This window comes from Pygocentrus nattereri, chromosome 3 (assembly GCF_015220715.1).
Source record: "Pygocentrus nattereri isolate fPygNat1 chromosome 3, fPygNat1.pri, whole genome shotgun sequence".
In the NCBI taxonomy this organism is placed as follows: Eukaryota; Metazoa; Chordata; class Actinopteri; order Characiformes; family Serrasalmidae; genus Pygocentrus; species Pygocentrus nattereri.
The window spans coordinates 33,257,132-33,271,406 of NC_051213.1; the positions used below are offsets into that span (position 1 = coordinate 33,257,132).

At 39.7% G+C, this 14,275-nt stretch overlaps 1 protein-coding gene across 3 annotated transcripts in view; it reads right to left on the minus strand.

Annotated features, from left to right (window-relative positions):
* pik3r4 (phosphoinositide-3-kinase, regulatory subunit 4) overlaps positions 1-14,275 on the minus strand; it is a 22,826-nt gene continuing 8,551 nt past the window's right edge. For 2 of the 3 annotated variants that reach the window (XM_037537018.1, XM_017714371.2), the window contains exons 10-20: positions 11,542-11,743; positions 8,802-9,022; positions 7,991-8,213; positions 5,120-5,285; positions 3,898-4,062; positions 3,162-3,373; positions 2,931-3,062; positions 1,579-1,679; positions 1,387-1,475; positions 753-873; positions 1-646 (exon numbers count right to left, since the gene is read on the minus strand). In XM_037537018.1, coding sequence (XP_037392915.1) covers positions 476-646; positions 753-873; positions 1,387-1,475; positions 1,579-1,679; positions 2,931-3,062; positions 3,162-3,373; positions 3,898-4,062; positions 5,120-5,285; positions 7,991-8,213; positions 8,802-9,022; positions 11,542-11,743 — 1,803 coding nt within the window. In that variant the 3' untranslated portion in view covers positions 1-475. The remainder of the gene's footprint in view (positions 647-752; positions 874-1,386; positions 1,476-1,578; positions 1,680-2,930; positions 3,063-3,161; positions 3,374-3,897; positions 4,063-5,119; positions 5,286-7,990; positions 8,214-8,801; positions 9,023-11,541; positions 11,744-14,275) is intronic. The other variant, XM_037537019.1, reaches the window with a different exon arrangement.

Consider the following 14,275-nt stretch of genomic DNA (forward strand, 5'->3'; position numbering starts at 1 on the left):
TTCATGAACAAATCTGTTGATTATCTTTATTTTGTAATACTGAAAACATAATGATCAAATCAGCATCCTTCAGCTGTTATAGATCCACTAACCTCATCAGTACAATGTTGCAACTACAGAGCAGCTGCTTATATCAGAAATTTGCTTATCTGATTTCTACCAACCATTGCTTAACATGTTTGACTTTCTGTGCTCGGCTACACACAGTGATCTTCACATTTAAATTTTGCACATGCTCACAAGAAAACATAACATACACTTGTGTAGTAGTAGTAGTAGTAGTAGTAGTAGTAGTAGTAGTAGTAGTAGTAGTATTATTGGTATCAACTAGCTGCTTCTCCACAAACAACAGAGATAGGTGGTATTCTGTACAAGCACACTCAGACTTTGTGTTCACATGTGATGTGATCTTGATATGTACATTTTATGTCGCAACTATGACTAGACCTCTTATGGGGCACTTAAAGTCAGCCTCTCACTTCCACACTTTCACAATGCCATCTCTAGAGGAGGTGACTATAAAGCCCTGGGTGGTCTGGAAGGTGGCAATGTCAGTAATGATGTCGTGATGGCCTACAGGTAGCGACTCTGGGCCTCTGCGAGGGGCGTCCTCAGTGGAACCACTCTTCTGCTTACTGTGGATCTCCTAGTAAGGAAGGATAGAACAGAATATTAAGTACAGCTATCCCTTAAATATCCAGTAATAGCAAAGATGAGGCAGTGAAAATCCACAGAAAATCAAAGTGTCAGACCTGCACCACTTCGGTTCCTTCAATGATCTTGCGGTTGTAGAACACAGAGGGGCAGTGAAGGGAGTCATTGGCCCCACCAGCAACAATATAGGACCTTTCTGGATAGGCAAGGTCCCAGAATCTGAGGGTGTAATTGATATAAATTGTCTTAAATAATTTTGAGAAGGCAGTTTTTTTCCTTCTCTCACAGGCAAGATATGAACTCATAATGGGATAATTGTAGGTGGGAATAAACTGAATGAGAAATTCAAAAACTAAACCAAATTTATTGGGGTTTTCTTTCCTTTTTTGATTATGCCCCTGGTATGTGTATTTACTCCTTCGAGGTGGCTACTGCCACTGACTTGTCTGTGTATTACGTGTCAGTTCAAATAGAAAAGGAAAAAAGGGCTTTGACCCCAGTCAGAAAAAGACAATTTTATATTGAATTAAAAAGACTGAATGACATCTGTTTGGAAGAACGGCACTCCATATCTAAACTGAACTCTACCAACCATACAAAAGAAATGTATAGAGATTACTTCCTTATCTTACCAACTTCACTTCGAGGAACATAAGAACAATCCCTCTTTAGCTCGAAGGACTACTTCACTTCTCAGTGAGTAACACAGATTAGCATAGTAGCTAAACACACCTTATTCTCATGTCTGATCCAGCAGTCAGTAGAAGTGGGTTGCCATCAGCAGGGCTGCAGTATATGCCATGCACACTATGAGGGGATGGCTGTGAGAGAGGAAATACAGTTGAGATATGAAACAGGCTAGTCTGGATTACATTCATCAATGAGACATGACTGCATTTGTTGAAATGATAGGTGACTACATACCTGCATCTCTGAGAGTGGAGGTGCAGAACTTGCCCACAGAGTGAACTTCCTGTCTCCTGTCTCCATGTCCCACATGGACACCTCATTGTTTCCTTGGACAGCTGAGAAACACAGTTAGGGAAAGATTATTATATACAGTGCTGTAAAGAAGTTTTTGCCCCTTCCCAATTTCTTATGTTTTTGCATATTTGTCACACTTGAATTTTTCAGATCATCAGACTATATTTAGTATTAGAAAAAGATAACCCAAATAAACCATAATTTTTTTGAATAATGATTTCATTTATTGAAGGAAAAATGCTGTTCAACCCTACCTGGTACTATGTGAAAAAGTAGTTACCCCCTTAGGTGCTAACTGCCTCTCTTAACTAAATTCAATTGGGTTTAATTTCACTAGCCACACCATGGCATGATTACTGCCAGACCTGTTAAATCTAAACATTACTTAACTAGAACCTGTCTGGCAATGTGAAGCAGGCTAAAGGGTCTCAAAAAGCAGCAAATGATGCCACTTTCTAAAGAGATTCAAATACCAATGCGAAACAAACACACTGAAATGTACCAGTCTGGAAAGGGTTACAAAGTAATTGCTAAGGCTCTGGGACCCTAGCGAACCACAGGGAGAGCATCATCCACAAATGGAGAAAACTTGTAACACCACATTAACGACTCATCCAGGACATCACAAAAAACCAAGACGAACATCTAAAGAACTGCAGGCCTGTCTTGCCACAGGGAAGGTCACTGTACATGATTCCACAATAAGAAAGACACTGGGCAAAAATGGCATCCATGCGACAGTTGCAACGCGCAAACCACTGCTGACCAAAAGGCTTGTTTGATGTTTGCCAAAAAAAAAAAATCCAAATGACTCCTAAGACTTTTGGGATAATATTCTGTTTTCACAGCACTATACCATTGTAAAATATATGATGTATACATATATTTTATATATATTTTTATTTTATATATTTAACAATAGTTAAATTCTGTTTTAATGCAACAAGTTATTGAAAATGAATGCGCTGTTAATGGAACAACTGTTGGCTGTTACATTTCTAGCCCATTGTTAGTTTTAAACCTAAAACCTAAAGTTTTTGCAATGATTTGTTAGCATATTAAATCAGTTACTGAATACTGGTTTTACCATATTGTATTTCTGTTATCATTTTAACTCGGCTTTGCGTCATGCTTAACAACACACCTTAACTGTGGTAAAATCACTGTAATGCATAGTCATTCATGGTTTATTGTGTTATTATCCAAAATCTTTGCACTCCAAAATACATAAGATCACCTGAACAATAATAACTACTTTGTATTTAGCAAATTAAAGATCTACAGCATCTCACCTGTGATGACAGATGATTGATAGAGGGGGTGCATGAGCAGTCGTCTAATTCGAGCTCGAGCTGGATGGGAGTGATTGGAGATTGGCAACTGGAATCGCATATCCCAGCATGCCATTGTGCCATTGCTCGTGCCTGGAATTAACATGTACATCAATTAAATTAAGAATTCTATCTTATTAATATATAGGCAGTGAACAGGCCTCACAAAAAACACTTTTAACCTACACTTACCCACACACAGCCAGCACTGGTGCATGTCCACAGCAAACGAGGTGATAAGGCCCAGGCGCAGGTCATGGCGGAGGGTCCAGGCATTGCTGTTGCTGCGTAGGTCCCAACCCACCAGCGAGCCATTGACTGTCGCATAGGCCAGCACAGACTGAGCCCCAGAGTTAAAGTGATGCATGTCCACCACACAGCCATCCTCCTTCAAGTCCAGGAACCTGCAGAACAGAGTTTGGTTCACTGACATGACTGCAGAAGTTGCACAGATGCATTTAAAATGTAACATGACAGATTTTTTCCAGTGATGGTTAATAGTAGAGAATAAATGTTGGCTGTACACTCTCATTTCATCCTTATTTTAAATTCATTAAAATAATTGATAATCAACTGATATTCACACTTTCCAAGTTGAGTACAGTGCATTAAAAAAGGTCTTAGAAAAAATGTCTATAAATCTACTATATATCCAAAACTTTGTAGTACTTCTAATTGGTGAATTCAGCTACTTCAAGGTGCACTCACTGCTGAATCAGATGTTCAAGTGCAGACATAAATCTTGTATAATCTCCAAAGAAGAGCATTGTTAGCAGATTGTGTGATAATCTAATCTTTTCTAAACCAAATTCAAATATAAAATTTCCAAGAAAGTAGCTATTGATATCATTTTATATACAGTAATAAAGTATTTAAGATGCATTAAGAGAACAGTGAATATTTGGCAGCTGATAAAGTCAGTGAATACCTGGTCTGACAGGGCTGCACCTTGGGCGATTTGGGAGGCTTGTTGGCCTCAACTGCGAGAAGCTGGATGGAACCATTGTCTGAAGCAACAGCAAGGTAGTGTGACCCTTGACAAAATGTCAGGGTTTTCACATGACCTCCAATGCGAGAATATGTCAGCACTGACCTGAAACACAATGTCCCCCACAATTCCGTTAGATACCATCCACAAAAAAAGTTTCTTTTGCAAGAGCAGTGACATAGCTCTAAATCAGTCACTCTTAAAATCACAGGGTAAATCAACAAAGAATAACCTGAGAACAAAAATAAAAATTCGCTAATTCCATGCAAAATAATGCTTATTTTATATTATACATTAGAAAAGCATGTGCTATGCAGCACTGTGCAAAAGGCATAGACCACCTTTCGTTTATTTTATTTTAAAATGGCCATTAAATACACGATTCATTTTGTGCATTTTCTGCAGAGAAGTACACAGAAGCCAACTAAACATTACTGTATTTACTGTGTCCAAAGTTCAGTCTTAGAAGTTGGCAACAGCTTCTTGACCGCTACACATCCTTTCTGACCCACAGCACTAAGCTGTCTTCTCACGGTCAAAGGATGGATTTTTTTTTCAAAGCTTTAAACACTGTTTATCTGAAGGTGACAGCTGTGTAACATGTCTTGCATATTTGTTGGTAGTCCAACTTTATCTGCATCTTTGAATACGTTTTGAACTCCAGTCTTGAAAACACCTGTTTTTTCACTGTCCTGTAACTTTCCCCTTCCTTATGGAAGTGAATTATGTTATATCTAACCTCTTCAGAAACATCTCTCATGACCCATGAGGAAGAAATTTGTAAGGCAGCTAAGGTGTGCTTGAGTAGTTGTTTGTGTGAATGTTAGTGTCTCATTGAAGGGGAACATAATGTGTGTGATATATTTGGGAAACAGCTTTGATTGGGAGGAAGCAGCTGTAACTGGTTGGTTTTATAATTGGAAGGGTGTACAAAAGTAAAAAGTAGACTAAAAACTGAATTACATTGGATTCTTCAGTGTATTTTCTGTTGAATCTGTTTGCTTCTTTTTGTCTGACACTGAAAAATAAATATCTTGCGCTTAGTGGCCATTTTGTCTGGTAATTAATTGAATACAGGGTGGTCTTTGACTTTTGCACAGTACTGTATTTCTAGGCCATTTCTAGCAGATCTGATGTGGGACTTTAAATAAGAGTAATGCACCGTGTGGTCGTCGTCTTGCCCTCCATTTTCTGACTGTCCCAGATCTTCACTGTTCCATCATTGGAGCAAGTAGCAAAGATTGAGTGCTCGTCAGACACTCTGATTCGGTTCACAGCAGACTTATGCTCATGGAGATGGGCAACTAGCAGACCTTTAGGATGCCAACCTACAAGCATAAAATGTATCAGTGGTCCACAAACATTTATATTGATATGATGAGAGCATTTGATATCTGTTACTATGGATCATTATGAGAAAAAACATGAATAATTTTACTGTACATAATTTTTTGACCATTTCTTATTCGGTCTATTTCTCTAAAAACATTCTCATTAAAGATATGTTTCCACCAGGCAGTGCCGCAGAAGTGTAGAGTGATAAAACAACTACCTAGGTACACACACTGAATTTGGTAACCCTACTTGTTGGGGGTTTCCTTGCATGTCCCCAGTACGTATGGAGAAGTATATACTTGGCATAATGTAGCACGAGCTTAAATTTCATTCTGTGTTCTGCACGGAATTGTAATACTGCAAAACAAGGCTGGTCTGGATTAACAACAATGGCAAAAGTAAGATGACTTCAATTGGTCAAATACTTGTTGAGGTTCATGATGCAGAAATTGTGTTAGCCTGTCAATTCAAAGGCAAGCAATTCCATTTGATGCAGTAAATTTAATCCTGATTATGTGGACTGAAGGGTGAAGTTCTATTCCTTGATGGAATATAATGATGGATCAGTCATGTCACGTCATTAAGCAAACTTCAGTAGTCAAATTTATTACAGTGAACACTTCAGATGCGTTCAATAGATGGAGTTGTTGGGAATAGTTTAATTTTCTAGTTTTCTGGGTTTTTTCCTTTGTTTTAGTTGTTATTCATTAGTAAGCATGTTAATGTTGAAAAGTTGTTTTGGGATGGCCAGTTATGTTCTGTTTTCATGTTTCGAACAGTTATAGCAAATTGTCTTTTACGACATTTCCTAGGGACAGGAACAAATTTTATGACATCAACTTCGGTCATTTTACAGCAGTAAGGTTTTTCTCCCACTCTGTTCTGTTTGACTCTCTTCAGGGTGGAGAGATTTAGGGTATAAGGGCTCCGAGTCCAAAGACTTGGATGAGACTGGGTGAAGAGTAGCAGAGAAAGACTCCGAATAAATCATACTCTTCTGCGTACCCTGGTATCTTGAATCTCTCTCTGAGGCCAGATCAAAGATTTACATCAGGTCACCAATTGTGCCAAGCCGGAATAATTGCAATCATCAATGAAAAGTCACGCAGTGTCACTGCAATCAGATGACCACCACTGGCTTTAAAAAAAAAAGCAAGCTAGAATCAGTGGCTGTGACTCTCATGTAAAACCAAATGCAGAGTAAAAGATGAATCAGAGTTTAAAGCGTCTCCATTGTTGCCACAGTTATTTAATGATGTCACCACACAAGCTACAGCGAACTCTGCCTGTTTTCAGGATTCTGTTATTGTGGGACACAAGCACTCAACCAGGATACAAATGGTTTTCTCTGCATTTTTAGTACATTTTGAACTCCTGTCTTGAAAACACCTGTTTTTCCCACTTTCTGTTCTGTGACTTTCCCCTTCCTTATTTAAATTGATTGTTATATCCAACATCTTTAGTAACATCTCCCATGACCCATGAGGGAGAAACTGGTAAGGCAGCTAACGTGTGTTTGAGTAGTTGTTTGTGTGAATGTTAGTGTCTCATTGAAGGGGAACATAATGCTGTTATGGGACAGCGGAGAGGCGGACCCAAGTGCAGAACTGAAACCCAGCAAAAAGGTAAGGAGATATATGAGGACAATGGAGCGTGTGCCTAACGCAGTAGAAAATGGTTTCAAACTGCTGCTGTATGGATCAGCGGTCCATGACATTACCGCTGCGCCACGGGGGCGAACAGGTAGCTTTGGTTGAAGAAAAAAAGGGCGGGAACGAACGACAAACAAAGGAAACGCCACAACTGGCATGCACAAACAAAGGCTTAGTTGGAAAATAGTGAAAGAACAGAAAAAAATCAGAAAACAGGACACTTTCTCTGCGATTTTGAGAGGAAGGTCAGGTTAAGGTTTTTAGCACGGCTTGGAGCCTTCTTTTGAGCTCTTAGTAGTTTTAAGGCAGTTTCCTTCTTTTGTCTTTCCAGCTCTTTTCTTTTTCTTTTCACTGAGTACTGTACCGGTCACCCCTCTACAAAGGTGTGAGAAACACTGGCGTTTGCTGCCACCTTAAACAGGGAGTTCCCTGGCAGCAGGCAGTGCAGCCCGGGCGCTTTGCTGCCATTACCCTCTTCTGGCGGCAGGCAGTGCAGGCTAGGCACCTTGCTGCCGACGCCCTCTGCTGGCAGCAGGTGGTGCAGGAAGAACCCTTATAAATGTGTGTGATATATTTGGGAAACAGCTTTGATTGGGAGGAAGCAGCTGTAACTGGTTGGTTTTATAATTGAACAGATGTACAAAAGTAAAAAGTAGACAAACTAAACAATGAAAGATCTGATATTTTGTAAACAATAAACATTGCTGCCACAATTGTTTAATGATGTCACCACACAAGCTACAGAGAACTCTGCCTATTTTCATGATTCTGTTATTTGGTGGGAAACTCAAAACACAAGCACTCGATCAGGATACATCCTGTTCTGGGTTAGGATCTGTAACTGTACCATGCTGTACAGTACTGCTTGGTGGAAAATACTATTAGTAAAAGCAAATAGTTCAAATGTGTAAAAAAGAAAGTTACAACATTTTTGTATGACGGTGCCAAAAGTGTAAGAACTAGTGTATTTTCAAAGCTAGCGTTACATTTGCAGACATTTACAGGTCTTAATGGTGTTAGTGGTCTTAGTAGTATAAACTGTTAACCTGGTAGCGGAGGCCTGCTCTCCCACTCAGCACTCTCCATCATCTGCTTGGCCATGCGTTCTGCATTGCACTGCTCTCTTTTCTGCTGCACCAGGTGTTGCAGCTCAGCCTTGCATGTGGTCACACGGCGCTGGTACGTGGATGCTCCACTCATTGACTGAACTACTGGAACTGTAGGGGGTACTGTTGCTTTCCTGGGCTGAGTGCCTCCCCCTTCAGGTGCCTGAAATAGAGGCAGAGCAAGAGGCCAAGATTTAGCATAGGAAGAGAATCTTACATTTGCATGTAATCCCTTAACTCCCTTAGGTTAATTATTTAGCTATGAGTCTGTAGGGCTTATCATCCTTCTTAACCTCTATGTATTACTAAGTAACTTCTGTTAAAATAATATATAACATATCTAGTTATGAGCATAATAAAAGGACGTTGGGTACATAGGGTTAACCATCACTGGTACACAACTAGATGCACTGTAATTGTTGGTGCAGAAGACAGAAGAAAACAGCGGTGACACCATAACAAACCAGACATGACAGATATGGGCAATTTGGCCTTGGCCATCCAAATTCAATACACATTCAATGTCCTGAAGCCCTTGGGATTAGAGCTAGTTACACTATTAAATGGACAATCACACCACCAAAGCAGAGCACATGAATGATGGTCATCAGTGAGGGGAAGCGGATGTCTATGGTAGATGAAGAGAAGGCTAAAGCAGGGTGAAATGGAGAAGAAGAAAGAGTGCAGTGGGGTCTCAGAGCCAAGAGGGGAAGGCAGGCAGGGAAAGCACACAGTCGGCTCAGCGGTCGACCTGGGGTGAGGATGGAACATGAGGGAAGTTAAGAGTCTGGGAGGAACTCTCAGATCGCAGGTGCCCTCCGGCCAGAGTTCCGTTGGGTTCCCCACCACCGCTCGCAACTAGAACAGTAGGTACCGTCGGCGGTGCTGGAGTTGAGGTGGGTGGGTCCAGAGAACCAAACATGCTCTTCCACTCCTCGTTCAGGTTGGAGTCTTGTTTTGTGTGTTTACGGGCTGGTAAGACACAGAAAGACAAAAAAAAAAAAAAGAATATATGAGCAAAATCTAGCTCACTTCTTGCAGCGGTTATAGGTACAGTAATTTTACAAGGCAAAATCTGTGCAAAAGTCAAAGATCACCCTTTGTTTATTTAATTTCAAGTCAAAACCATTAGGTACAAGTTATTAAATCTCAAGAGGTGCTTAAAATAATCTATAATCTGAATATACATGGGAAAACTTTTTTTCTGCTTTTGGATATCTTCCCGATGCTAAAGATTAATATTTTGTACTTAATTGCCTTTTTGACTGGAAATTAAAAGCAGGGTGGTGACTGACTTTTGCACAGTACTGTACTTTAACCATGTAAAATCTAAAATTCATTTTAAAACACTGATATAATCACTATAACACTGAAACGGCAGATTCTTATACAATATAGCTACAAAAATGTATTTGTATATACAGTCAGGTCCATGTATGTTTGGACACAACTCAAAGTGCAGACTGTCAACTTACATCTAAATTAGGTGGTGTAGGAATTACAACCATTTTCATACACAGCCTCCTATATTTAGGGGCTTAAAGGTAAAAAATTCAATTGAAATTTTTAATACTTAGTTGAGCATCACTTGCAGCCAATAAATGAATGAAGTCTGGAATCCACATACATCACCAGACAGCAGCTGTCTTTAGTTCCTACTTGTTCTTGGGGCATTTTACCTTCAGTTTTACTTCTAATAAGTGAAATTTATGCTTGATTGGCTTGAGGTCAGGTATCTGACTTGGCCATTGTAAAAACATTTCACTTCTTTGCCTTAAAAACAATCTTTGGTTCCTTTGGCAGTGTCCATCTGCACTGTGATAACACTCCAATGAGCTCTGACATGTTGGACTAAATCTGAGTATGCTTGACAAATGAGGTGCTATGCTTTGGATCATGAGCAATTTTTTCCCTTCTCCAGACTATTTATCTTTGTCTCATCAGGCCATTACATGTTGGTCAAGAACTGTTCTGGCTTTTTTAGATGTTTTATGGTAAACCTTAATTCTGTGTTCCTGTTTTTGCGGCTACCAGTGGTTTATATTTTGTGGTAAACCCTCTGTATTTACTCTGGCGAAGACTTCTCTTGTTTGTTGACTTGGACACACACACACACACACACAAACACACACACACACAATCTCCTGGAGGGAGTTCTTTCGTGAAACTGTTGTGATTTTTTCTTTACTAAGAAAATAATTCTTCAATGATGGATTGCCTTACTGGTAGTGACAGCTCTTTGGACAGATTTTAAATGCAAATGCCTCAGTTCAACTCTAGACTTTTTGTCTGCACTTATAAATGAAAAAATGAGAGAATAGCACACATCTGGCCATAAAACAACTGAGCAGCCAACTGTTCAATTACTTTTGAGCTCCTAAAAAAGGGGGTGCTATGTCTGGTTGTACAAGTTTGTAATTACTACACCATCCATGCAATTTGGATGCAAATCCCTTCCAATTAAAGCTGAATGTCTGCACTTTGAGCACCTGTTCATTATTCAAAGTGTTACACAGCTAAAATTACAGGAACTTTGTAGATGTCCAAATATTTATGGACCTGACTGAATAGAGAGAGAGTTAAAGAGATTAATACTCAAGGGTAAGACGTTAATCTCGCATTCTTAAGAATTCTGTATATGTTATGATTTCTAAAACAAAATAAATATTTCAACAAGCTTTTTTCAATATCAAATAACTACTACAGTTATACACTGAAAATACACCATGTTTGTTGCACTGACTAGAGAACATATTGACCAAATGTTTCCTTAATAATAGCACACAGGTACTAAAAACAGAAACTAAAAGCACGTTCAAAAGTGGCACATTTCAACAAGGCAGTGTAGAGCCTCTGATGGCAGAGATGAGCGTTAATCTACATTTCAGTAACTCTTGACAAAACACAGAGGGAATGAGATGGAAGATCCAACAGAAACAGGTCGAAAAGTAAACTCATAAAAAGAGCCTATTTAATGCCATAAAATAGTTGTGATGCCATCCTGAGACTCTACTATTACTACTGGCAACTACATCTACTGGACAGCTTGGCCAAGTCTACAAGTGAGTAATCAAGTTAGTCCAGTCACCCGCAGTCCAACACTCCAATAGAACACTTCCATGCGATTGCAACATACCAACTGCAAAAAGAAGGTGCCATTAGCCAATGATCACATGCACTAGTGTGCAGAATTATAATACAATGTGTTGCACGCCTTTGAACGTGTGACCAGAAAAGATCACAGAACAAGTTCAGTGAGTTTTCAGTCACAACAGCAAATGTCCTCTGCATCAAAATGTGTGGACGCTGAATGTTACTTCAAAGACAGACATGCTAATCAAAAGCTAAGCAGTATACCAGAAATAGTAGAGGAGGAATCTGCAATCAAAAAACAAAAAAACCCAAAAAAAAAAACATACATTACCCTAAATCACCAACATGTCACTAATGTATAACTATATGACTGTATGACTGATTTACATGCTGCTTACCTCTCTTGTCCTCAGTCTCCTGTTTGGGTTTGATGAGGTCCACCTGTCGACCAGTGATGCCAAGCATGCTCAGGTCGATGACCCCACTCTGGGCACCGTCACTCAGGTGTGTCTGGTCAATGATGTTAGCCTTGGCTTTGTTGGACTTGAGCATGAAGTCTTTAAGAGCCAGAAGCTTGTCCTCCTCGGCTTCGGTCATCCCCTAAAACAGGAGAGCCAAAGCAGAAAAAAAAGGTTTGCAATATGGCAAAAATATTACATCATACAACCCCAATTCCAGTGAAGTTGGGACATTGTGTAAAACATAAATAAAAACAGAATACGATGATTTGCAAATCCTTTTCAACCTATATTCAATTGAATACGCTACAAAGACAAGATATTTAATGTTCAAACAGATAAACTTTATTTTTTGCAAATATTCACTCATTTTGAATTTGATGCCTGCAACATGTTCCAAAGAAGTTGGAACAGGGGCAACAAAAGATTGGGAAAGTTGAGGAATGCTCAAAAAACACCTGTTTGGAACATTCCACAGGTGAACAGGTTAATTGGGTTAAAAGGGAGCATCCCTGAAAGGCTCAGCTATTAACAAGCAAGGATGGGGCGAGGTTCACCACTTTGTGAACAACTGCAAATAGTCCAACAGTTTAAGAACAATGTTTCTCAACATGCAATTGCAAGGAATTTTGGGATTTCATCATCTACAGTCCACAATATCATCAAAAGATTCAGAGAATCTGGAGAAATCTCTGCAAGTAAGCGGCAAGGCAGAAAACCAGCACTGAATGGCCGAGACCTTCGATCCCTCAGGTGGCACTGAATTAAAAACCGACATCATTCTGTAACGGATATTACATTTTATTTACATTTATGGCATTTGGCTGACGCTCTTATCCAGAGTGACTTACAGTTTGATCATTTTACACAGGTAGGCAAAGGTGGTGTTAGGAGTCTTGCCCAAGGACTTATTGGTGTAGTGTAGGGTGTTTACCCTGGTGGGGACTGAACCCCAGTCTACAGTGTAGAAGGCAGAGGTGTTAACCACTACACTAACCAACCACCATTACCACATGGGCTCAGGAACACTTCAGAAAACCGCTGTCAGTGAACACAGTTTGTCGCTCCATCTACAAGTGCAAGTTAAAACTCTGCCATGCAAAGCGAAAGCCATATATCAACAACACCCAGAAACACCTCCGGCTTCTCTGGGCCCGAGCTCATCTGAGATGGACTGATGCAAAGTGGGAAAGTGTCCTGTGGTCTGACGAGTCCACATTTCAAATTGTTTTTGGAAATCATGGACGTCGTGTCCTCCGGGCCAAAGAGGAAAAGGACTGTCTGGATTGTTATCAGTGCAAAGTTCAAAAGCCAGCATCTCTAATGGTATTGGGGTGTGTTAATGCCCATGGCATGGGTAACTTGCACATCTGTGATGGCACCATTAATGCTGAAAGGTACATACAGGTTTTGGAGCAACATATGCTGCCATCCAAGCAACGTCTTTTTCAGGGACATCCCTGCTTATTTCAGCAAGACAACGCCAAGCCACATTCTCCACGTGTTACAACAGCGTGGCTTCATAGTAAAAGAGTGCAAGAACTAGACTGGCCTGCCTGCAGTCCAGACCTGTCTCCCATTGAAAGTGTGTGGCGCATTATGAAGCACAAAATACGACAACGGAGACCCCGGACTGTTGAGCAACTGAAGTTGTACATCAAGCAAGAATGGGAAAGAATTCCACCTACAAAGCTTCAACAATTAATGCCCTCAGTTCCCAAACGCTTACTGAGTGTTGTTAAAAGGAAAGGTGATGTAACACAGTGATAAACATGCCTCTGTCCCAACTTCTTTGGATCATGTTGCAGGCATCAAATTCAAAATGAGTGAATATTTGCAAAAAACAATAAAGTTTATCTGTTCGATCATTAAATATCTTGTCTTTGTAGTGTATTCAATTGAATATAAATTGGAAAGGATTTGCAAATCATCGTATTCTGTTTTTATTTATGTTTTACACAACGTCCCAACTTCGTTGGAATTGGGGTTGTAAAAATAACACAATACTTTATAAAAAGAAACAATAAAAATATGAAATATAACTTTTTTAACATTTGCAAAAACAAACTATTTAAGAAATAAAAGAGGGGAAAATCAAATAATTAGTAAAAACAAACATAATGTACTATACATTGGTTGTTGTTGTTTACAAACTCTCTATAAATTTGTCTTTTGTATGTTACATGAAGTTGTTCAGTGTTCTAGTACTGACAACAGTTATGATACACTCAGAAAGCCTGTAGTGTTGTAATTTATCACAATGACTTAAATGTATCATTACATTGCCCAATTTTCAATGATGGTTGTGCAAACAAGGCTAAATCCCGAAGAACCAGAGAAGTTTATAGCCGCTGTTACACCAAATGCTAGAAAAACCTGCGTGATCTCACTCGAAGTTACTGCTGCAAAGTCATCTTTCTACAGAGGGAAACTGGACACATCAGCATCTGATACATGCAAGCTCCTCTCTTCTCAACCCTCCTCCTCCCCCTCCACCCTGTTCTCTCACCCCTGAGGACTCTGTCACCTTCTTTGAAGAGAAGGTTGATAGAATCTGCCAGTCTTTTCCTTCTGTCCCCACTCCTTCCACTAGACTGCCTCCTCTCGTTCTCAATACCTTAAACTGTTTTTCTTCTCTTTCCACAGATGCTGTCCTTCAACTGATCAAATCCAG